The 25,859-nt window shown below is 39.9% G+C and overlaps 2 protein-coding genes and 1 pseudogene across 2 annotated transcripts; all 3 read right to left on the reverse strand.

The window, feature by feature from the left end:
- Positions 1 to 6,657: 6,657 nt before the first annotated feature.
- LOC149282872 (olfactory receptor 13C8-like) lies at positions 6,658 to 7,611 on the reverse strand. The gene has a single exon (XM_089497952.1). The coding sequence runs from the start codon at positions 7,609 to 7,611 to the stop codon at positions 6,658 to 6,660; it is 954 nt and encodes a 317-aa protein (XP_089354078.1).
- Positions 7,612 to 13,021: 5,410 nt separating this feature from the next.
- LOC149282873 (olfactory receptor 2A7-like) lies at positions 13,022 to 13,911 on the reverse strand (annotated as a pseudogene).
- A 5,541-nt stretch (positions 13,912 to 19,452) lies between these two features.
- On the reverse strand, positions 19,453 to 25,844 carry LOC149282874 (olfactory receptor 13H1-like). Its single transcript, XM_089497953.1, has 3 exons — positions 25,797 to 25,844; positions 22,282 to 22,397; positions 19,453 to 20,320 (listed from the first exon to the last, which is right to left on the reverse strand). Exons 1-3 carry the CDS (start codon positions 25,842 to 25,844, stop codon positions 19,453 to 19,455), a joined length of 1,032 nt encoding a protein of 343 aa, XP_089354079.1.
- Between the last annotated feature and the right edge of the window lie 15 nt (positions 25,845 to 25,859).

Consider the following 25,859-nt stretch of genomic DNA (forward strand, 5'->3'; position numbering starts at 1 on the left):
CTTCTTCCTTTGCAGTTCCTGTTCTGAACTGACCTCTGGTTCATCCTCTACATTTTCTGGAATTAAGCTGTGTCTTTGTCTATCTCCCCTTGTAATTACACAAACTTGTTTCAAATCTTTCTGCAATTTTGTAATTAACAAATTCTTAATTTCTAAGCAATCCGACAAATCAGAAATCTCTTCAGTTAATAAATCACATTTAGGACATTCCTTTTCTATTGCACACACATTGTGCATCTCATTTTTAACCATGTCACTACTCTGTGAATTACTTTGACTAACATCATTATTAGTCAGATTAACACCACCATCAAGTAATGTATTAAAAATCTTAATCATTTTCATTACGTTTCTCAACTTTTGTTTCTCCTTATTCACAGAAAATATCTTTTTGTCTATCTTCTTATTTGCATCTTCACATTGACGCCATAAATCATGCCACAAAGCTGAATCACTAGCCGTATAAGGAACAAACGTAAATTCAAGTTTACTTCCGGAAGACAAAGTATTAATAAAATCCATACTTACCGTAGATCAGTTGCTTGCTCAATCTGCTCTCACTACGATACACGGTTCTGGAATGCTCTTGCTTCTCACCACGTGGTCTGGTAATGGTCTGGTAGTGTCGAATTACACTTTCTTCTGATCACACTGCTAGGTTTTTTTTTTTTTTAGTCAGAGGATCTCTTTGATCTCTTCAGACAACTGCACACTATCCCCCCTTTGTCGGAAGAGGAAAAGTAAAAAACAAACGTGCAGTAAAGGCTCGCCGTAGAAAACTGACTAAAGACTGGCTGGCTCGTCAATTTGTTAGAATATTCTTTGTCTTGAATATCTAAGCTTCTCCAGTGATCAAACAGCAATCAAGACCACAGCTTCTATGTCTTATTAATATGGTTTATTCGATAACAAATTATCAATTCATACAATACCAATGCTGGAACAAATGTTGATAAAAGGTACTGTAGGCTAAGTATCTTGGTGAGATGAAGATGAGAGCGTGGAAAGAGCGTGGAAAGAGACCTTGTCCTTGTAGTCATGCCAATTTATACCCCTTTACATTTGGTTAGGGTATACGTAAAGGAATCCTATTGGAACAGTAATAGGATACACCGGCATTCCACAGAAGACCCTCTAAACTACGTCACTTATTTGATACCATATGTTCCTAGCACTCAAGTTGCATTCAGGCCTAAAATGTGCAGAACAAAATAAAAGTATAAAAATGATTTCTTACACCCTTCTAAGAAAAAGTTTAAACTTTCAGGTTAGTGTCTGAATATGAAATATGAAAACTCAACTTTTTGTTCTAAAATGTTCTTAGTTTAAGCTTAACCAAGTTCTTTATCTTAAGTAGAAGAAGTTGGGCAGATATTATCTTTTACTTATAAATAACATTTTTAACAATTATTACACAGTGAAGATGAATTACTCATGAAAAATCTGTGTTTCTTTCTTATCCTAAAAGCTTATCATGAAATGAATTGTTGGAGAAATGGTTATCACAACTTGTGACAATGAAAATAGAATATGATCTTCTTGTTATCAACAGACTGATTTCTATAATTCATCTGCATCTCTTACCTTATCTTCTGGATGCCCCCGCTCTTTGTAGATTCAGCAACAAAGCTGCACAGATAAGTTATTCTCAGACTCATCCGTGCAAATATTTCAACCTTTTAGATCTGATCCTGAGAATATTAACAAGAAAGAGGATTACAAACTGCTTTCTCACACCCAAAACCAAATCCGGGGCCCAGAAATCCAAACCATTAGACTGCACGGGAAAAAACAAAAGTATATATAAAAATATATGTTAACATACATGGCATCTGACCACAGAGCTTTTCTCCCCCCACCCTGGTTTATGAGACCGTATTCCAGGTTATATGTGTTTTCTGTTTGTCTCCAGGGATTAATCAATTCTGCCGCAAACCATTATTCTCTAAGAGATTGCTGGCCCATTGTGTGATTTCCATTTTTTATGTTTACTATATATATAAGATCATCCTTATAAATTTATTCACAAATAATTATATTGCTGTTTTTTTTACTATGATCTGACATTAGGAGCTTAAATAAAAGCTTTGTTTTTTTTTTTAAATATTAGCTTTAAGGTAATGTGACTTTTCTCTATTAGCTAAAAAGTTCAAGAATGTTAAATAAAAATGTTTAACTCATTCTGTCCGGCCCCTGACCTAAACGCCAGACCAGGAGCCGTCCTCAAGCTGCATCCACGTCCAGAGGCCCCATCCACCGTCCGTGCCCCACACGGTTGGGGAGTAGGCCGCATCCACGGCCTCTAGTGAAGCGCACCTCGCAGAAAGCGAGCACGACCGCGTTGCTTATGGCGGGGTGGCGAGTCCTGCTACCCAATGGCGTGGGTTGCTTGGAGGAGGCAGGGCAGAAGGAGGGGAATAGTGGAGATGGACAGATCCACTCTAAGAGTGGTTAATGCGAGGGGGAGGTGCTCTAGGGTCAGGGAGTGGAGGAGTCAAGAAGTGGCAGAGCAATATAAAGCGCCATCGCTGTTCAATCAGCGCTGGCTCGTTGTTCAAGCTGTGACTTGTTTCCTATATGCTGATTCCCCATTTTTGCTACACTTTGTACCTTTTTTCTGAGGATTCCTTGGCTACTTTGACCTTGGCTTGTTTTCTGGACTTTGTGATACTCTCATACAATTGACCTTGTCTACATTTATCTGAACTATTGTATGATTCTATTACTCATTGACACTGGCTTGTTTATAGATACATTGCTTATCAGAACCACCTGAAGCTTATGGAATAAATTACTTTTTGGATTACTTTTGACACTTCTTGTGTTTGCTTCCTTCTCTGGCTATAACTAATCTCTGATGTCTCTCTGTGCTGTGCTCTGTTCGCACCCAGCCTTGACACCTTCATTTTATTCAGTAAATTGTTGTCACTCCATCTCACTGTTCCTCAATGCCTTCCTAACTTCTCCGACAACCTCCTCCATGTCATCACTTCTCACTCTCCTTCCCTGCAGCTTATCATCTTCTTCACTGGTCTGCTTTTTCCCAGCTCTCCCCAATATATATTAACAAATTTAGTACTTTTAATACTTCAAATGCTAGAGCTTTTTTCACCAATTTTCTAAAATATCTCTCCAAGTATGATTACTTTTTACACAAAAAACATATTTCCTTATGAAAAATAGGAATTTCCTTTCAACTCATGCATATAAGCAAATTTTAATATAATTAAAGTTTAGAACATTTTCACTGCTTTATCTATTATAAATTATAAAAAAGCCCTTGATTTATATTAATTTACTTGTCTTAAAATTTTAAACACAACATATTCCTGTTGTTCATCAGTTTTTGTCATTTATAGTTGTAGATGTTGGGAGCAAAGGTTTTTCTAAAGTAACATTTTTGACTTCTAATGTAAGGATTACTGTTTTGTTTACACTTTTTTTTTTGTTTTTATTTATTTTTGAAGAAAGATTGAAGAAGGGTTGTTTCCCCCCTCTTCTCACTCTGATCTCCTTGCCTCTTGAGCACCCCATCATATGGATACCTTGTGTGTTTCTGCACCCCACCCCATCTAGTTTGTAAGCTCGCAAGTCATGTTCACTTTACCTAATATATTGGTTTGTCTGTCAGTTCAGTTCTAGTTCTTTTGTCAGGCCCTTTGAATGGACAGACTATAAGATATTTTGCATAAATTGTTGGTGCTATAAATTAAATCTGATAATGATAAGGAATAAGGAAACATGGCTCTGAATCGGCTGGGGGATATCATGGGTAGGCTTCTGTAGACTTCAGAAGGTCATTTAAGGCCCCTATTTCTTTATTAACTATTATGAGTAATGGTTTTCTTGGAGCCTTGTAAGTGCCTGCGCCTGGTGGTTTCCTTCAATCTCCAGGCTCTTATTTCCTATTGGTCACTTCCACAGTACTCCCCCATTGACTACATATGCATTAAAATTGTAAATATTTTTTGCTGATTTGTCTCTTCCACATTACCTCCCCAAATTGTTAATCTGACCGGCATGTTGTGTCCTTCTTTGTAACCTGGTTCTGACAAAACTTCCTGCGGGGAAGATATATTTTACTCTGAGGCTTGGAGCTCAGAGTATGAGGAAGGAGACAACCAAGGCCAATGGACCCTTCAGTCTACCATGATTCCTTTACACTATTCAAAATAGCAAACAACACACATTTTCAGGCTACAGTAGTATGTCCTAAGGTTGTAAACATTACCTTTGTATGCACATGTTCCAATTTTAGCCCTTAGGAAGTTAAAGTGAATGAGAAAAATAATGCATGTGTTTTAAAATTAACCTTCACTTTTGGATGAAATTTGGAGAGTTTTTCTTGTTTAGAAGGACAATGTGTTTCTCTACATACCATAGAATACACTTCAAATAACAAAACAAACACAAAACAACATTTAGTGCGTTTTGTTGGAAGATTTCCCCCAGCTCTTTATACAGTGATAACACTCAATGCCGTATATATATATATATAGTAATAACCTCCATAGTTATATACAGTAATGTTGGTCGGCATTGATGAAAACCTGGTTTTATCTAATTTCACCACAATAAACGCCCCTTTATATACAGCCGTTTTAACATAACATAATATAATATGTAATATAAACCCAGAGAGTTCCCAGATATGCACAGTATTTAATACATCTGATGTAGTATTTTGAACTTATTTTTGATTAATTTTTGATTGAAGGAAAATAATTTTCTTGGATAGAAGAAACCTCCAAACTTTTGGGAGCCGATGTGCATGACCTATATACCCTCTTTTAGTTTTGCTATTCTTGTGAATTTTCATATATACTTCAACTCACCAATTCCCAATGAGTTTATCTACTGTGTCTCATAATGGTTTTCGTGCGGACTTGAGTCAAATGAATAGATTTCTATTAGATGGAATTATATTTTATTTCACAATAGTATAAATCTAATATCTACTAAGCTTCACTAATCTAATTGATTGTTTCAATGCATACAGTTGTGTAGTAATTGGAAACTTAAGTGTGTATTTCATATGTTTTTCATGTAGTATCTGTCAAAGACTTATTTATTGGTGTAAAGAACATATTTATTGGTGGTGTACAGCAACATTAACAATTACGATGCCCTGTTGTATTGCATGCCAGTAGAATACCTTAGACTTTTATATGTATCATTTACCCAACATACCAACATACCAACAAATGTGCTTCAACCTGGGAAAATGGCAGCTATTCACTGTGAGGTCTAGGTCTGGAATGGGTCAAGAGAAGGATGGTGGAATCACTAGAAGTTAGTTTTAGATCAATTGAGTTCAAGGTAGCAGCAGGACATTGTAAGGCTCATGTCTTAATCAGTCCTTGATATCATCTTAGATTCAGGAACCATATTACTATCCCATGCATGTTTAAATCCTCTCACTGCATTAGTCTCTTGGTTTTTTTTGCACAGTTTAAAGCTGGGGGCTTTTGTGAGTGAGGAGAATGTGATAAGTGGTACACTACAGAAACCACATCGACATCATGGTTTATTGTATATTTGGAAAATATGTTCTTAAGATAGGACAAGTATAAGAGTTATACTAAACTTCAAGTCTAGGTGACAAGAGATCATGAATACTGATGAATAAAAAAATAAACTCATTTTTCTAAAACACGCTCTGTCCAAAATGGAAAAGATATTAATTCAAAATGCTTTTTTGATTAAAAAAATATCTCTTATACAGTCTTGTGAAAAAGAAAGTACACCTTTTTCAATTTCATGGTTTTACACATCAGGGCATAATAACAATCATATGTTCCTAGCAGGTCCAAAAAATTAGGTAAATACAGATGAACAACAGTACATGACATATTATACCCTCTCATGATTTATTCAACAAAAATAAATCAAAAATGGAGAAGCCATGTGTGAAAAACTAAGCACACTATTACTGCTTCCTTAGAAAATAAGATCCTAAGTAGCAAACATGTGGCCGAAGTTTTAGCAGTTTACTGGTCTACAGCATTCAGTTGTGTGTTAACACAATGTCAAGGAGGAAAGACATTAGCAACTATCTTAGAAAGCAATTGTTGCTGCCTATCAATCTGAGAAGGGTTAAAAGGCCATTTCCAAACGGGTCCATCATTCTACTGAGAGAAAGATTATTCAAAAGTGGAAAATATTCAGGACAGTTGCCAATCTTCCCAGGAGTGGATGTCCCAGCAAAATCACCCCAAAGGTCAGGCTGTGCAATGCTCAGAGAAATTGGAAAAAAACCCAAGAGTTACATCTGAATTTTGTCCTACTCTTCTTTACACATTGCAAATGTGTAAAGAAGAGTAGGACAAAATTCCTCCATAACGATGAGAGATACTGATAAAGTCATGCAGAAAAATGATGACTTCAAGTTATAGCTGCTAAAAGTGGTTCTACAAGCTACAAGCTATTTTCACACATAACTTCTCCATTTTGGTTTTATTTTTTGTAGAATAAATAATGACATGATGTAATGTTATGTGTCATTGTTCATCTGAGGTTGTATTTACCTAATTTTAGACATGCTAAAGAACAGAGGATTGTTATTATGTCCTGATATGTAAAGGCATAGAATTCAAAGAGGATGCACTTTTCTTATCACCACTGTATACACTTCTGTAAATTTCATGCAAGCCCAGTTTAGAAGAAATTACATTTTTTTTGTCTATCAAAGATTTTTGTGATTAATTTCCGGACCCTTTCTTTAACATCACTATTTCTCAAACTGTAAATTAGAGGGTTTAACATGGGTGTCACAGTTCCATAAACAACAGTGATGTACTTTAGATTTTGTGAATTACCTTGAGATTGCCCCATGTACATGGAGATGCTGGTCCCATAAAACATTAATACTACAGTCAGGTGGGAAGCGCAAGTGGAAAAGGCTTTAGTCCCTCCTTCCACAGAGTGGATCTTTAATATTGTTGTTATTATGCAAATGTATGACACTAAAATGAATCCAAAAGGTACTAATAAAGTAAAAACACTTATAGAAGAGATCATTCTAACATAAATGGAAAGGTCACCGCATGCCACTTTTAGAACCGCTAGGATCTCACAAACAAAATGATTTATTATTTTTTTATGGCAGAAAATAATAGGATTCACAATTATAGGAAGAGTAGAAAGTAGAAAGCTCCCCAACCCCATGAGAACTGTGACATTTTTACAAAGGTTCCAATTCATTATAACCCTATAATGCAAGGGGGAGCATATCGCTATGTAGCGGTCATACGCCATCACCGCCAGCAGGATACATTCTGTTTCTCCAAGATAGAGGCTTATACCCATCTGTATCATGCACCCGATTATTGAAATTCTCCCCCCTTCCGCAGATAACATTCCCTGTAACATTTTAGGGACAATGGTAGATGAGTAGAATAAATCCAGACAGGATAAATTACATAGAAAATAGTACATGGGTGTGTGCATACGAGAGCTGGATATAACTGCACATATTAGAATAATATTCCCCAAAAGAGTCAATAGATACACAAATAAAAACAATACAAAATACAGGATTTGATTTCTTTGGTCCCAAAAGAGTCCTGTTAAAATGAATTCTGTCACCGATGTTTGGTTGTCATTTTCCATCTTTATCGAATGTTTAATTAATTTCTGAAATGTAAACAAAAGAATTCCTTTTCAAGAAAAAGTTTAAACTTTCAGGTCAGTTTAAAAAAAATAAAAAAATGATGTTCTTATTTTTATGTTTAACGAAGTTCCTTATCTTAAGTACATGAAGGTGAGAAGATATGTTATGTTTTTTTTTAAATTATTAGGAATGTCACATCTTGTGACATTGAAAATAGAATATGATCTTCTTGTTCTTAACAGACTCATTTCTATAATCTCTCTATATTCTTCCTTTTTTGTGTTTTCATCTGCATCTCTTACCTTATCTTCTGGATGCCCCCGTTCTTTGTAGATTCAGCAACAAAACTGCACAGATAAATTATTCTCAGACTCATCCGTGCAAATAAGTCATATATCAGTTTTTCAGATCTGAACCTGAGAATATTAACAAAACAGAGGATTACAAGATGCTTTCCCACACCCAAAACCAAATCCGGGTCCCAGAAAACCAACCATTAGACTGCACGGCAAAAAACAAAAGTATATATAAAAATATGTGTTAACATACATGGCATCTGACCACAGAGCTTGTCTTCCTCCCACCCTGGTTTATGAGACCGTATTCCAGGTTTATATGTGTTTTCTCTTTGACTCCAGGGATTAATCAATTCTGCCGCAAACCATTATTCTCTAAGAGATTGCTGGCCCATTTGTGTGATGGCCCATTTTTTTTTACTAGATATAGATATCCTTATTAATTTATTCACAAATAAATTATTTTATTATATTATTAGATATATTTCTAATTATATTATATGATCTGACATCGAGTTTAATTAAAAGTAATTTTTTTTAAATGACATTCATTTTAATGTTAAAAAATATATATTTTTTATTTTATTTAGAAATTTGTTTTCACTCTCTCTCTCTCACTGTTGCTCAATGCCTTCTAACTTCTCCAACATGTCTCTACTTCCCATTTTCCTTCTCTGCAGTTTGTCTTCTTCTTCTTCTTCTTCTCCACTGGTCTGCTTTTCCAGCTCTCTGCAACAGCTTGGAGCACACCATGAGAAAGAGTGAAGAAGAAAAAAAAAGTTTAAATTTCAAATGAAAATTTGTAAAATTCTCCTTTGATTTTGTTTGTTTCATTTGCACCTCCTCTTCGATAAATTTTTATGAATAAACAAATTTAGGCTCTTATTTATTACCTCAACTTCCAGAGCTTTTTTTCACCATTTTTCCAAAATATCTATTCAAGTATGATTCTTCTTTTACACAAAAATCATATTTTCTTTCCTTTTTTTTTACACATAAACAAAGTTTAATATAATAAAAATTTAAAAAGTGGATGAAAATGATAAAATTTATTTTTCAAAATATTTCCTAATAAAAATTATAAAAAAGACTTATATTAATGTACCTGCCTTTAGTTTTGAAATACGATATTCCTATAATTTTGTGTTGTCATAGATAAATATTGAGAGCAAAGGGTTTTCTAAAGTAATATTTTAGTTTTATATGCCTACTGTAATGGTTTAAAATGTCTATCTATTTTTACAGTGAGACCCCCCATGCATGGGTTTGTCAGGTTGTTTGGGCCTTAAAGGCCACATTTGGGAAGTGCACTTTTTTGTTCATTTTAACATCTGCTCAATCTGTGCCTATGCCTATTTGGGACATCTGTGAACCCAGCCACTACAATTTACCCCTTCAAATTATTCTTTTTTTTTTTAAGTAGACACCCCTTGGATATTTGAAGTTCTAGTATTTTAACTCTTTCCATGTTAGGATTTTGGGGAAGATACAATGGTAATTTTGGCACTTGCCAACTTTATTTTTATTGGAACTGGATGGTTCCCCTGATGCTGACATCACTGCTTTTAATGTTTGTTTTCCTTTTTTTAAAATTACTTTTTAAATATTTTACTAATCAAATTGTGATTAGAAAGCTAGGCTCCATTAATGTGCATGGTTGAATGCAGTGATAAGAAGGTAAGCTGGCATACATCCTTGTTTTTAGGTCATCACTATGGGGAGTGTTCATCCTGAGTCCTCATTCTTTTTATCCCTTTAGCCCTTGGACTTACACCCACTCCTGCCTCCTCGGGTGTTATTCCTGCTGCAAGGCTGCTTTTTCTGCCCCCTGGAACTGTATTTTCTGTGTTTGGCTGTTTAGGTGCACTGTTTATATACAAATACAACCACTGTACAAAGTTGGTTATGCTGCTGGTGTTCTGTCACAGTTTACCTTCTATGTAATGTATGTTTAGTTCTCAATCAAGCTGAAACTTATGTCTGCTGTTGTTGGACCTGTCAAGATTTTGAAATTATAAAAGTTGAAAAAGTAATTTTACCTGTTAAAGAGAATGTCAGGAAGGAAAAGGGGATGGATGGACTTTATTCACAGAGTACAGTTTGAAACAACTTACTTTTGAATTATTTTCTTGGGTGGAATCAAGGTGGACAAGCTACCCTAGAATTATTTGAGCATCGCAGAATAAATGTGACTTATATACTATTAATTTATATACTTTTTTTAGCTTTGTTATTTTTGAGAATTTTTAATGCACCAATTGCCAGTTAGTGTACAGTATGATTACATTGTGGACATGCGCTTTGCTTACAAATTTTTTTTTGTTTCTTTTTGGTTCCTTTGTTTTGTAGAACAAATTGTATTTCCTGGCCTTCAGTTTTAGATGAAATTTGGAGAGTTTTGTTAAGAAAGAAAATTTATTTTTCTCCATACCATTGAATACATTTAAAATAACAAAACAAATACAAAACAAATTTTAGTGCATTTTGTTGGAGGATTTGGAAACAACTAATTTTTCATTAATTTTTGATTGAAGGAAAAAATATTTTCTTGGATATTATCAAGGAGGCTTTGAATTATTTGAATAACTACCTTTGACTTATTAGAAGGCAATAAGGTTTGCATTTTTGTATTCTTGCTAACGTTAATATATTTTTAAAATCACCAATTCCCAATGCATTTGTCACGTACAAGTAGTTAGGAGACACCGTGGTCAGGTAGGACTCCAGGACAGAACAGGTCAAACAAGCCGAGGTCAGGTTTCCGGAGAGCAGGATAGTCATATAACGGAGTCGAGGTCAGGATTCAGGAAAACAGGATAAACGTAAACGTAGCCGAGGTCAGGAATCAGGAAATCAACGAAGTCAGACAAGCCAGGATCATACACGGGAATACAGAATCAAAAACGCTATCTGGGTACTAGCACAGGGCATAGACAACCAACAGAAGGCAATGTCAGACAGAACTGAAGAGGTTTAAATAGGAACCGCAGAGGAAGTTAAAATCTCCCGCCAAACCTCATGACGTCACTTCCAATGTCCGGGAATCGCCACCATGATGATTGTGGTGCAATCTCCCCTCATATATGCCCGCAGTTTGGGAGTTCGCCACTAGAGTGCCGAAGCCAGACGCCGTGTTCCAGGAGGTCTGCCTCTCCTGTGCGGCAGTTCAGAAGATGATGGTGGAAGCGGCACCGCGTTGGAGGGCGGCCTCCCTCTCCTGCGAGGCGGCTGCTGCAGTGGTAGCCATGCGTTGGAGGGGGGTCTCCCTCTCCTGTGTGGTGGCTGGGGAGGCAACGTGGGAGCCGGGGGCAGGTAAGTAACAGCGTTCATCTATATGATGGTTCTTGCCGTCGCAAGTGCCTAATTAATATAGACGTGTGCATATGGGCCAAAAACAATTCTGACAAATTTTTTGTTTTGTTTTTAGCCCTTTAATTTTCAGGCAAAGAATTTAGTTCCCTGCCCATTCGGTTCGGCCAAAAATTCGGTGGCATTTTTAATTCGGTAACAAAATTAGTTGCAATTGGTAAGAATCATAGTGCACAAGTCTTAATGAATAGATTTCTATTAGGTGGAATTTCCCAATATAATAAGGATACATCTGATATCTGCTAAACTTCTAATTGAATGTGTGAATGCAGTTGTATTCGTATGTGTTGCTAATATATATAAAAAACATGTATCTGTCAAATAGTTATACAGATAAAATACATTTTTATTGGTGGTATACAGCAATTACAACTTTATAATCAACAATTACTATGTCCTGTTGTATTTGTATGTAGCATTTACCCAGCATACCAACATAAATGTGCTTTGACGTGGGCAGAATGGCAGTCATTCACTGTGAGGACTAGGTCTGGAATGGGCCTAGAGGAGGATGGTGGAATCACCAGAAGTTAGTTTTAGATTGAGTTCAAGGTAGCAGGAGGACATTCAGTAACCATCAGTGGAAATACAGGTGATGAGGATCTACTGTATGTTCAGAGGAAGAGGCAGATTGTCCAGAAGAATGAATACATTAGCGCAATAAAGAACATCCTGGTAGTTGATTTTGGGGACAGCAGAGAAGCTTCCAGATAAATCATTTGATTTTTATACTATAGAAGCAGACATTTGGTCCATCAAATCTGCCCATTTTCCTGCTGTGAGGCTCATGTTTTAATCAGTCCTTGAACTTGTCTTAGATGTAGGAGCCATAGGCCTATCCCATACATGTTTAAATTCACTCACTGTATTAGTCTTTTTTTTTTTTTGCCCAGTTTCAAGCTGGGGACCTTTTGTGAGGGAGGAGAATGTGATAACCGGTACACTACAGAAACCACATCGGCATCATGGTTTATTGTGTCTTTGGGAAATATGTCCTTAAGATAGAACGAGTATAAAAATGATACTAAACTTCAAGTCTCGGTGACAAGAGATAATGAATGCTGATGAATACGAAAATAGAGTCGTTTTTCTAAAACACGCTCTGTCAAAAATGAATTTTTTTTTACCGTATTTGCTCGATTATAAGACGACCCTGATTATAAGACGACCCCCCAAAATCTTAATATTAATTTAGGAAAAAAAGAAAAAGCCTGAATATAAGACGACCCTATAGGAAAAAAGTGTTACCAGTAAATGTTAATTCATGTAAACTATTACATTTTTTAATAAAAGCTATGATTGAGAAAAATATTTTTTTGTTTTTATTTCCTTGTATTTTCCAACCTGCCCCCCAGTTACGCACATCTGCCCCCCAGTTACGCATATCTGCCCCCAGGCTTGCCACTCCAATATGGCACTGTGGCCCATGATATGCCTTTTAACCCTCTATATGCCACTGTGCCCTGAAGCACCGGTAAGTGTGTGTGTGTGGGGGGGTGTTAAATGGGGGGGAGACAGAAGGATCCAGCTCCCCTGCAGCGGTGCGGGGGATCTGGATCTTAGTCTCATAGTTAGACCTCTATTTGAGGTCTGATTATAAGACGACCCCGATTAGAAGACGAGGGGTATTTTTCAGAGAATTTGCTCTGAAAAAAACCTCGTCTTATAATCGAGCAAATACGGTAATTCAAAATACTGTGATTAAAAAAATATTTGTTACACAAGTTTCTGTAAATTTCATGCATCAGAGTTCTTTAGTGATAAATTTCCTTATCCCTCCTTTAACATCACTGTTTCTCAAACTGTAAATTAGAGGGTTTAACATGGGGGTCACAATCCCATAAACAACAGCAATGTACTTTTGATTTTGTGAATTACCTTGAGATTGCCCCATGTACATGGAGATGCAGGTCCCGTAAAACATTAATACTACAGTCAGGTGGGAAGCGCAAGTGGAAAAGGCTTTAGTCCTTCCTTCTACAGAGTGGATCTTTAATATTGTTGTTATTATGCATGTGTAGGATACTAAAATGTAGCCAAAAGGTGTTAATAAAGTAAAAACACTTATGGAAAAGATCATTCTAACATAAATGGAAAGGTCACCGCATGCCACTTTTAGAACCGCTAGGATCTCACAAAAAAAATGATTTATTATTTTTTTATAGCAGAAAATAAAAGGATTCAAAATCAGTGGAAGATTACAAAGTAGAAAGCTCCCCAGCCACATGAGAACTGTGACATTTTTACAAAGGTTCCAATTCATTATAACCCTATAACGCAAGGGGGAGCATATCGCTATGTAACGGTCATACGCCATCACCGCCAGCAGGATACATTCTGTTTCTCCAAGATAGAGGCTTATACCCATCTGTATCATGCACCCGATTATTGAAATTCTCCTCCCTTCTGCAGATAGTAGAATAAATCCAGACAGGATAAATTGCAGAGAAAATAGTACATGGGTGTGTGCATACGAGAGCTGGATATAACTGCACATATTATAATAATATTCCCCAAAAGAGTCAATAGATACACAAATAAAAACAATACAAAAAACAGGATTTGATTTCTTTGGTCCCAGAACAGCCCTGTTAAAATAAATTCTGTCACCAATGTTTGAGTCTCATTTTCCATCTTCATAGAACACGTACTTTCAGAAACAGAATCTGCCGGCTGATCAGACTCATGGAGCTCATCTTCCTCCCACCCAGTTTTATGAGACAGAAGTCCAGGTTATATGTGTGTGTTCCCTTTGACTCCAGAGAATAATCAGTTCTACCACAAACCATTATTCTCTAAGCGATGGCTGTCTCATTGTGGGATTTTCAATTAATTTGTTTACTAGTTATCCAAGGTCATCGTTTTTAATTTATTCATCAGCATTCCCATTGCTGTTTTTCACTACCGTTAAGCTTTTAAGTAAAACTTGATTTGTTAAAATCCTCCATAATGTTACTTTATGTGTTTAAGTGTTTTAGTTCATGTATGTGCTAGCATGTATGCTTTTATGATATTGTGTGTGTATGAGATCTGTAAGATGTCTTACTCATGTTTACACCAGGAGGAACCCAGTTTACAGGAATGAACAAGCTTCCTTACACGAAACACACTTCTAGAGACCCGAGTTTTGTCTAAAGGCTGTGTTGTACAGCGGGGCAATTACATTCAAGGGATCCATGTATAAAGTAGATATAGAGGCAAAAGGTGATAATTATTGATCTGATTTGCATGTGCCTTCCCAGAATCCCTTGTGGTTGTGGCAGCAACATGAGATTTCTGAAGGAAAAACAAGCCTTCTGGCTTGTCTGGTGTCTGTAGATGAGTATTTAATAATAATGCTTCTACTACCCCCTTAATTTTAGTGGAAGGGTTTCCCATCACCTTTACCCACCATAACATTTGTGATTGGTATTTCTCGTATTTCTCGTGCTACCCTAAGCCTCAAGTATTAAGCCAGTATCATAACCTCATGCTAACGAGTCCCATTAACGACGAAAAAACTGTCCATGAGTGATGATCTGGCTGCTGCGGCTCTTACCCAAGTTTTGTTTAAAGGCTGTGCTGTACAGCAGGCAATTACCGTATTTGCCTGAATATAAGACAACCCTATAGGAGAAAAGTTTTACTAGTAAATGTTACCGGTAATTTATGTAAACTATGTAAACAATGTATTTTTAATAAAAAACATTTTGTTTGTTTTTATTTCCTTTTATTTTCCAACCTGTCCCCCAACACATCTGCCCCCAAGCTTGCCACTCTGCCCCAGAAATGCCTTATACCCCCTATATGCCACTGTGCCCCATGATATGCCTTTTAACCCTCTATATACCACTGTGCCCCATGATATGCCTTTTGACCCCCTATGTGCCACTCTGCCTCCAGAAATGCCTTATACCCCTATATGTCACTCTGGCATTTAGGGGGTTAAAAAAGCATATTATGGGGCAGAGTGGCATAAATGGGGTTAAAACACATATCTGGAGGCAGAGTGGCATTAAGGGGGTTAAAAGGCATATCATAGAGCACTGCCTACAGAAATGCCTACAGAAATGCCTTATGCCCCCTATTTAACACTCCCCTCCCCCAAACTTACTGGTGCTTCCGACTCCCTGGTGTGCAGTCAGGGCAGCGGATAGACGTCTACGCAACTTGCGTAGACAACTTCCGCTGCAGCCAGAAGGAGGTGCTGTTAGCAGCGGAGGTTGTCTGCGTCCATTGCGCATACATCCTGCGGCTGTCAGAGAGAATTCCCCACAGCGGTGTGGGGAACTCTCCTCTCTGACAGCCGGAGGGTGTATGCTGCCCCGACTGCAGACCAGGGATTCAGAAGCACCAGCAGCGGAGGTTACCAGACCGGAGGATCCAGGTCCCCTGCAGCGCTGCAGGGGATCTTAGTCTCATAGTCAGAACTCTATTTGATCTGAAAAAAACCTTGTCTTATAATCGAGAAAATACGGTACTTTCAAGGAATCCATGTATAAAGTGGATATAGAGGCAAAGGTGATAATTGTTAACCTTATTTGCATGTGCCTACCCAGAATCCCTTGTGGTTGTGGCAGCACCATGAGATTTCTTAACACAATACCCCTTAACTTGGTACTGTGTCTGGGAATCTTTACTCACACACAGTCTTCCAGGTTGCAGAGACGGCTCAGACACGAGGAGGTTAAATAAAAGGTTCGGCCTGTTTTTATTTTTCACGCCGACAAGCATTTTTTTACTTCTGCCCTAACAGCCTCCCTGCTAGCTTCAGGTATTCTAAGGTTTGAGGTAGATCCTTTTACCTGGTTCAAGATCATAGTATGACTTTTGGGGTTCTCCACTTAGAAATGGCGCTATTAAGCTTGCCTATTCAGCCACAGGCCACCCTTCTCTTTCAGCTGTTCGCTCAAATGCCATAAGGTAGGCCTCAACATCATCTGTAGGCTCCATCTTTTGCAGATAATTACTTGTTCTGATTACCTTGGGACCTTTCAGTACTTCTGCGGTATCCCTGGTAAGCCTCTCAGATAGGCCCTGGATCTCTTGCTGCATGGCATATTGCTGTTCCTTTCTGAGCATTTGATGAGCTACAGCCTGGGCGAATGCTGCTTGCCTGATCAAAGCCTCTGTGTTTTCTTTTTGGGCTACCACCAGTTGCTGTAGTGCAGCGATATTCTCCTGCTGTATAGTATTAGTCTCAGCTGCCCTTTTGTTAGTTTCTTGCTGCACTGAGGTGCACTGGATAAGTGCTTTAATAATGTCCTCCATTTTCTTGAGTATCTTTTGAACCTTACCGACTTGTCCGTGTGTTACCCGCAATCTCCACCATATGTGACACAATACCCCTTAACTTGGTACTCTGTCCAAGAATCTTTAATCAAACACAGTCTTCCAGGTTACAAAGATGGCTCAGACACGGGGAGGGTTAAATAAAAGGCTGGGCCTGTTTTTATTTTTCACGACATAACAGAAAAATAAACAAATCAAAACAAAAGCCTTGCTCTTGTGATCACTAACTAAACATGGTTCTCCAACCTAACTTCAGTTGGACGGCTTATCCGTTACCAACAAAACAAAGTAGCAGAATACATGTAATAATAGCAGCACTCAGTAGCTTAGCAGCTCTCTTCCTCTCTCTCTCAGGGAGCCAAATGATCTCTCTCTGCTCTCAGATCAGGAGGCTATTTAACTGCCTCTTCCATTAATTAGTGGTAACAGGTGAGTACTATTGAGAGTATCTGTGAATCTCCGATCTGGATTCCCACCTGCTGGTCTTCGGCTGCTCACAAACTGTGGAGTGGAGGACTGGCCCGCCCTACTCTCCGAGTGCTCCACCCCAGGGACCCAAAATACACAATCAACATACATCCAATAATATATATACACTCCCTCACTTATTATCCCCTGCTTTCTGTCACAATATATATATATAGTTTTTTCAGTGGCATGATTTAGTGGTAGAACTTATTAGGGCCCCCCAAGTTTTGACTGTATTATATTAAGCTCCCCCCCCCACATATTGTTTCTAGAGTCGCCACTGGTTTTCCAGATGGTTTTTGCCTTTGGGTATATCCCTTCTGCAAGCTTCAGTTCCTCAAATTCTACAATTTTTACTCATGAGATATCAAGGAGCTCTCAGACCATCAACACCTCCACATTTCTGCTATTAGTTCTATTGCAGACTGTTGATTGGCTCAAGAACCATTGGTTAGGAGATTTGTCAAGCTATTGGGAATCTGTTTCCAAATTTCTCTACAGACCTTCATAAAATATCCTAAACATCCTGGCCTCTGAGGAAGCTGCTTTTGGATGCAAGATTACTAACTCACCCAACCCTTCTTATTTTATCTTGTTACATCCCAAGGTATGCTGTCGCTTGGGGGAAGGGAAAAAGACACACTTTCTTTTCCCTGACACCAAGCAGCAGCACTTGATTCCCTCGCTCATGAATACATTTTGTTCTGCACTCTGTTGTGTCTGGCTTGTTACTTCCAGGCAGTTTCTGTTGCTAGCAAAGTTTATGCCGTAGGAAATGGGCGGTGTTGGGGGGGAAGTTTAATTCACTTCATTTTTTTCAGTTTCCTGTCCTACCCCAAGTAGCAAGGAAGAAACCCAAGGTATGCTGCCGCTTGGTGTCGGGAAAAATAAATTTACAGTAAGAAAATTGTTATAAAAAGCTTTCATTATATATGTATTTACTTGGTTTACATTTAACCCCTTAATGTCAAAACCCGTACAATGCATTGTTTTCAATGGGTTTTGGGACCGCCCATTGTCCTTAAGGGGTTAAAAACATTTTCCTAGGATTTTTATGTATTTAAAGTATTGGGAGGGACATATCAGTTTTTAGGTTGGTGGGCAACTAATCCCCAAAGGGGTTACACTTTGGGCTACACATAGGCTTACTCTATTGATGAATATAGCTAGACAGGAACTTAAATATGCTTTGATTGTATGTTTACAAATGAATATCCTCAACACAAAAAAGTTTGAGTATTTTATTTTGAACACTAATAACATATTTTTGGAGTCATATAAGTCATTCATTTTATCATACAATATAATTACATTTATGGCAACAATTTTCTTCAATAAAAAAAAAACCGGGGAAAACCATTACTGTTTTCACAAAGGGAAATCAGCTTGGAAGAAGTTTTCCCCTAGAATTCCTATTCAGTAATCTTTTGGTTTGCTCCGCCGTTTTGCTTTCCCATTAATGATAAGTGTAACGTCAAAATACTTTTGTTGATTTAAAAAAATAAATAAAACTCAGCATACAACTTGCAAAAAAAGATCACCTGCAGCGTGATGCACCAACGTTTAAAGAGAAGTCATGTAAGGTGTCCCTTGTTTCGAGATAAACAAGATGAGACCTCTGAGGTCTTGAAAGCTGATTATAGATTGGTCCCTAAAAATATATCTATAAATAGTTATCATACTTCTATTTTGTGTAAACATTATTGATGTTGGACATCCATGTTATTAAAGACAAGGTGTAACGTACCTGGCCGGGAGATCTTCCGGGTCCCCCGCTCGGCAGACGCAACCGCCGCGAAGAAGGGGGAGACCCCCCACCTCTGCCTAGCAGCCACAGCCGCCGCAAAGTATGGGGAGATATCCCACTTCTGCCCAACAGCCGCAGCCACCGCGAAGAAGGGGGAGACCCCCCCGCCTCTGCCTAGCAGCCACAGCCGCCGCGAAGTATGGGGAGATATCCCAACTCTGCCCAACAGCCGCAGCCACTGCGAAGAAGGGGGAGACCCCCCGCCTCTGCCTAGCAGCCACAGCCGCCGCGAAGTATGGGGAGATATCCCACCTCTGCCCAACAGCCGCAGCCACTGCGAAGAAGGGGGAGACCCCCCACCTCTGCCTAGCAGCCGCCGCGAAGTATGGGGAGATATCCCACCTCTGCCCAACAGCCGCAGCCACCGCGAAGAAGGGGGGAGACCCCCCCTTTGCCCAGCAGCCGCAGCCACCGCAAAGGCGAGGGAGACCTCCCGCCTCCACGCTCAAAACCCCGCAGCTGCAGGCAGGAGACAGGTCCAGCTCCGGTGTCCGGACTTGTTCCTCTTCACGCCACCTAGTGGCGCCGGCGGAAATTACCTCTTCTTCTGTGTTTCCCGACCATTCTCATTACAGTTTATAAACCAAATTCACATTCCAAAGTGTGTTTGAATAAAATCCACATATGCATTACTGACTCTTAAGGTATAGGTTCCTAATAGTTACTTTAACATCGTTATTCCTCAAACTGTAAATTATAGGATTCAGCATTGGGGTCACGACACCATAAATAATAGAAACAAATTTCTGTTTACTCGGGACATTTTTTGTTGGCCCCAGGTACAAAGACATACTGGTCCCATAAAACATTAATACTACAGTCAGGTGGGAAGCACACGTTGAAAAGGCTTTAGCCCTTCCATCCACAGAATGGATTTTTAATATTGATGAAATAATACACAAGTAAGACAGTAGAATGAAAGAAAATGGAGCTACAAGATATACCAAACCTCCAAAGAAGAGCATTGCTTCATCAATGGAAGTGTCTCCACATACCAGTTTTAGAAGAGCTATCGCTTCACATGCAAAGTGATCAACTTTATTTCCTCTGCAGAAAACATGACGCTGTGAAACTGTTGGAAGGGTCAGCATGAGAAGACTTCCCACCCATACAACAACCGTAATGTTTTGACACATTCTCCAAGTCATAATGATGGTATAACGCAAAGGGAAGCAGATCGCTACGTAGCGGTCGTACGCCATCACCACCAGCAGGATACATTCCGTTTGTCCTGGGAAGAGGCCTGTGCTCGACTGGAACATGCACCCAAATACGGAAATTCTTCCTCCTCCTGCAGAGAACATGTCGTGTAACATTTTGGGAATGGAGCAGGACGAATAGCATAGATCCAGAAAAGACAGCTGGCAGAGAAAAAAATACACTGGCGTGTGCATGCGAGGTCTGACTACGACCATACATATTAAAATGAGATTCCCCAAAGTGGTGATTATGTACATAAACAAAAATAACAAAAATGAAAATCTGTGTCTTGCGTTCCTGGGAAAGTCCGATAAATTCGGAGGATAAATTCCGTGATAAATGTTTCGGTCTCATTTTCCATCCTTAGGAAAGAATTTGGGAAACCCCTCCCTATAAACATATAAGAAAACAGATAAAAAAAAATAAGAAGTAGGTTGAAAATAAATCTCAATCAAGCCAAAAAATGCGTATTTTACATAAAAACCTTTGTCAACCAAATGTACTTTTCAATGGATTTTAGTTGATTTGATGAGTACATGAGGAGAGGAAGTAGTTGGTATGATAGTGTTCTCAGGACTATACCTAAATGTTAACCCTTTAATAGCCCATTACACAGATTTTTTTGCACACACAAACTGGATGGGACTGCGGTCTCCAACCCTGAGTCACAGGGATACTGGGCAGCTAATCCAGATCCGATACCAGAGCTATGTGACTTTACACAACAACCGGATCCAGAGATTGTGGATCTAATTGATTTTAGATCTGAGGATGTTGGTCCGGGAGGCCTTGCAATTGGCGTTCCTTCCCAGGGAAAAGTAGAACGTTTTCTGGGGGTGGATGGGACTGCGGTCTCCACTAGCACCCACCCAGCTGAAGAGCTGGCAACAGGGCAGAGCGCTGCTGGCTTCTGCCCCACACCTTCAATGGCTACAGGGATCCAGGAAGATGCGGCAGCCGGCCCATCTCCCCAGCGGCAGCTCACATGTCCGGGAGCGGAGGAACCGGTCCTCCCTCCCCAGCGGCAGGCCGACCCACAAGATTCCCTAACCCCAGCTGAAGCGCTGGCAACCGGACAGAGCATCACTGGCCTCTGCCCAGCACCTACCAAAGCTGCAGGAATTCAAGGAGATACAGCAGCCGACCCGCCTCCCCAGCAGAAGCAGGGAGGTGGAACTGCCGGTCCATCTCCCCAGCGGCAGAACCTAATTCCGGGACCGGATCAACCTGACCTCCCTCCTCAACGGCAGCAGGAGCACCAGGGAGGGGATGCAGGAGGCATCCCTCCCCAGCGGCACCCGGGAGATGGCGCAGCCGGCCCATCTCCCCAGCAGCAGCAGGAGCACCAACTTTGGGAGGGCATTGATGGGCCAAATAAACTGACTGACTACGGAGTCAACCCGTTTGGGGTCTCATCCTGTGTCAGTCCAATTCGAAGGGGGGAGAATTGTGACGGAAGCCTCCATCACTGGGACCACTGGAGAAGCCTAACTGCCAGCCTCCTTCCTATTGACTATGGGCCCTGGGTTTGTAAAGGCTTCTGTGGCTACCCCCAGCAGTATCATCTCATCACTGGTTGAGGGGATTATCTCCAGCAGACAGCCAGGATCTGCCACCAGGGAGTGACTGCCATTGTTTCAGTTTAATGTTGTAAAAATCAGTCTCCCCCCCCATTGTATTGTTAATCCCGTTACTGCCCCTGTTGTCTCTGGGAGGCAGATTAAGGGGGCGGTTTGTGTCCCAATATCTTGTTTTATGTTAATGTGTGTTTTGATGGATATATCCAGCTCTGTGTGTCCAAAATAAATCAGTCTTCGTTTGGTTTACCCTACACTGAGTCTCGGCTAGTGACTGGGGAACCGGGGAAAGTGTGTTGTCCCAAGCTAAGGGAGCACAAGACAGCGGAGGTAGTCGGTCGGACTAGCCAGCTCCGTGACAAATACGACAATCTTTATTTTGCTTACAGTGTAGGATGGGTACTTTTTTTTTCATTTTTCACCTTCTCATTTTGGGACATCAGGGAAGTGACTCACATTGGCACCAAAAACTGTCCATGGCTGAGGACATAGTCCAGAGGAAAGTTCAAAATTGAAGGTTGCATAGTCATATTAATTTTGATCATATTTAGACAGGAGTAGGTGCATCCAGTTCCACTATGGAAACAACTGTTAAGCACATGTGGCCCTCTTCAGAAGATCTGTAAGACTATTTTAACATCGGTTACTGAACAGACGTTCGTGCTTTGACTTGAGGAAGACCAATCCTGGCCAGCTTCTGCGAGATTATTTAATTCACTAGTAGCCCGGTCAGCTTTACTACTATTATCCGATGGCGCTTCCTCTTCAGAGAAAGATCCCAAAGACGTGTTAGAGATCTATGAGTGTAAGGAAAGATTCTAGTGTAGGTGAACACTGCTTCACTGAAAGTCATCTTGACTCATGCCATAAATGTGTTACACTACAAGTACCAGGACCATAAATCTTCCAAAACTACTTGTGTGGGAGGAACCCAATAGTAAAATTTGAGGAAAATAAACCTAATCCTAAACACACAGCAGAAGTCTCTGATCTACAGTAGTATATGTAGGAGTTAAAAGATGATTAAGCGTAAATGAGTACAAAGAAGCCTTAGATCAGTGGCAACTCTAGAAACAATATATAGAGGGGGCACACAAGGTACCACAGTCAAACTGGGGGGGCATTCATAATTTCCAAAAGTAATGTGCTATGGAATTATACTTTTGTTATTGGGCTAAAATAATACTTGATCATTCAACATGGGAAGCCTGAAGCCACAACTGAGTGCGACTAATCCTTGAAATAAATATTATAACACAATAAATAACTTTTCCACTAAATGATTTCATGGCCTTGAACGTTTTGTCCCCTGAAGTCACTACAACTTCAGGAGGGCATTTTATCTCTGGATAAATATAAATTAAATAATTCCTACTGTAAATTAAGTTCCAGGAAACAGATGACCAAACACACACACCAACACAGGCTCTGTCACACCGACACCCAGACACACACCAGGACAGGCTCTGCCACACCGACAACCAAACACACACACACCAGGACAGGCTCTGCCACAGAGACACCCACACACACCAGGACAGGCTCTGACACACTGACACCCAAACACACACCCTAGGACAGGCTCTGCCACACTGACAACTGAACACACACACCAGGACAGGCTCTGCCACACCAACACCCAAACACACACCAGGACAGGCTCTGCCACACCAACACCTATACACACACACCCGAGGACAGGCTCTGCTACACTGATAACCAAAAACACACAAACAGCAGGACACAATCTACGTCACAGACGTCTACATCAGGAAGGATTTTTCACACTGCATTGTCGTTTATACCCCCCTTAGTGTTTTTGCCCCTTGTGTATTGATGCCCCTGCTGCCCATATATATTAATATTAGCCCCAGTTGACGATAGCAGGTATAGATCAACACATTAACACACAAACCAAGCTTTGCATGTATAGATCAACCGAAATTCACTTGTGATCTCAGCACTGAAGGCATATATCAAATAAACAAAATTAGACATACAAATCCTGTATTTGCAGGTATACAATAGTACAGTATATGAAACGTAGCATTGTCAACTGAATAAGACATACAAACACTGTATTTTCAGGTATACATAAATAATGTATGGAAAACCAGCTTTGCAATTGGAATTCACATAAAACACGTCATTAAAAGGTATATTTAAAACCCCCTAAATTACAGGCATAGATCACAGGTTGCACACCCCAAAGCCAGCCCTGGCCTCCACACTGCCCACACAGCAATCACACTCCTATCATACCCAGGCAACCAGTAAATGCTGGTACCTAGGCATGATGGGACTGTGCTTGCTGTGATTGCTGTTAGCAATCACACTCCGATCATGCCAGGTCAGCCAGTACATGCTGGTACAGGGTGGCTGTAAGTGATGTGTAGACCCCATACTGCTGGCAGCATCAATACACAAGGGGGGCAGCTAGCTAGGTTTCAGCATGTACTGGCTGACTTGGCATGATAGGAGTGTGATTGCTAACAGCAATCAAAGTCCCATCATGCTTAGGTTCCAGCACTTACACATCCATGCTATCACACACACACTCATTCATTCATTCATTCATTCATATACTCATTCATTCAAAGATTAATTCCCTCAATCACGCATACTCATTCAAACCCCCCCACCCCCTTACCGGCACTGCAGCTCCTCGATGCCGCTCACAGACTTCAGCAGAGGGTGCGGCCTCCCTCTGCGTTCTCTGGTACTGCACAGAGGAAGCAGGATTGGAGCAGAGTCATGTGATGTCACGTGAACTCTGCTAGGTTCCACTTCCTCTATGCAGTACAGAAGACCCTCCCACAGGTAAGTAGCAGGGCTCGAGGTGCGGCCTGCGTAAGATCGGTTGCCCTGGCTGCCGATCTTATGCAGGCCGCACCCTCTCTCTCCTCTGCATTAAAAATAAATCAATAAATTAAAAAAAAGACGGGATTTAAAGTCGCATTGTGACTTTATTCCAAACTCGGCAGGGGGGCAACAGGGGGGCAAGGATTAACCTAGGGGGGGCAACCCCCCTGTAGCGACGCCACTGCCTTTGATATCTACATACAAAATTAATTAAGGTTTTTAGATCTTTAAGCGCAGACGTCTTTGTAATAAAACGTATTGCAAATATTTGTTGGAGTGTCTTCTCAGAGACCAATACGTCAATGTCTATCTTTGTATATAATTCAATTAAACATTGTATCATATTTCACTCTTTATTAGTCAATTCCAATAGTCTATTGACTGGTGGCAGGCATTTTTATGTGCAGAGATTGTTAGAAGATGATGCCTTTTAAACTAGGAATATTTTAAAAATATGGAATCGGTTCTTCTGGAAGAAACATACGACTCAACTATTATCTTTATAAGCTAATGATAACAAAAATGTCCTCAAAGATCTCAACGCGTGCTAGACTGTCCTTCAAGGTCAAAATGTCATGTCTAAAAAACATGGCAGCAAAGAAGTTTAGGAAAATATCTGAAACACATACTTTATAAGGACAGTCAGACAGATGAGACAGAACAGCTTTTCACAATTTAACTGTTATTGTCGTGATTCAGAGGCAGACTGGATTATTGGAAACTAGACTTGTGCATTAGTATTTGGGCGAACATGAAAACAAACACAAAGGGTGCGTTTTCGTTGTCTGCCCCGAAGACTGAAGAAACGAACATGGTGGCAGCAAAACGTATACGAAGACCAAGACACATAAAACGAAGAATCTTCGTGTTTGTCTTCGTTAATCTACTAATCTCCCTGGCCCCTTCTCCATCTAGCCTAATTTATCTACGCAGCATCGCAGGAGTTAACTGGAGTGGAAATCCTTAGGTTTGTGCAAGGAGAAAAAAGTCCATGCGAGCGACTCTATTGGTCGCCTGCAGGGGCCTCCTCTGGCATCAACCTGCCGACCAATAGGGTCGCTCTTATGAACCTTTAACTTCTGACGGTGAAACTCTACCTGGGGGGGACCCAGGCCAGGTTCCGCGTTAGAAGTTAAAGGTCTGTACGAGCGACTCTATTGGTCGCGAAGATGAACACGAAGAGTTGGCTGGCGCCCAAGTCTATTGAAAACACATTCCTAGTGCAATGTAACTTGACTTAGCACTCAGTTGGAAGGCATACTCCATAATGCTTTCAAGGATGTTAAGTTAAGGATAAGGTCCCTTCTTTTGACTTTTTAATGAAAATATCTTACCTTGTATTGCTTCTTTGCTCTGATCTCCTCTTCCAAAGGGATGCACATTACAACAAGTTAAAA

The sequence above is a fragment of the Sceloporus occidentalis genome, unplaced genomic scaffold (assembly GCF_023333645.1).
Source record: "Sceloporus occidentalis isolate IW3139 unplaced genomic scaffold, rSceOcc1.0.p SCAF_111, whole genome shotgun sequence".
In the NCBI taxonomy this organism is placed as follows: Eukaryota; Metazoa; Chordata; class Lepidosauria; order Squamata; family Phrynosomatidae; genus Sceloporus; species Sceloporus occidentalis.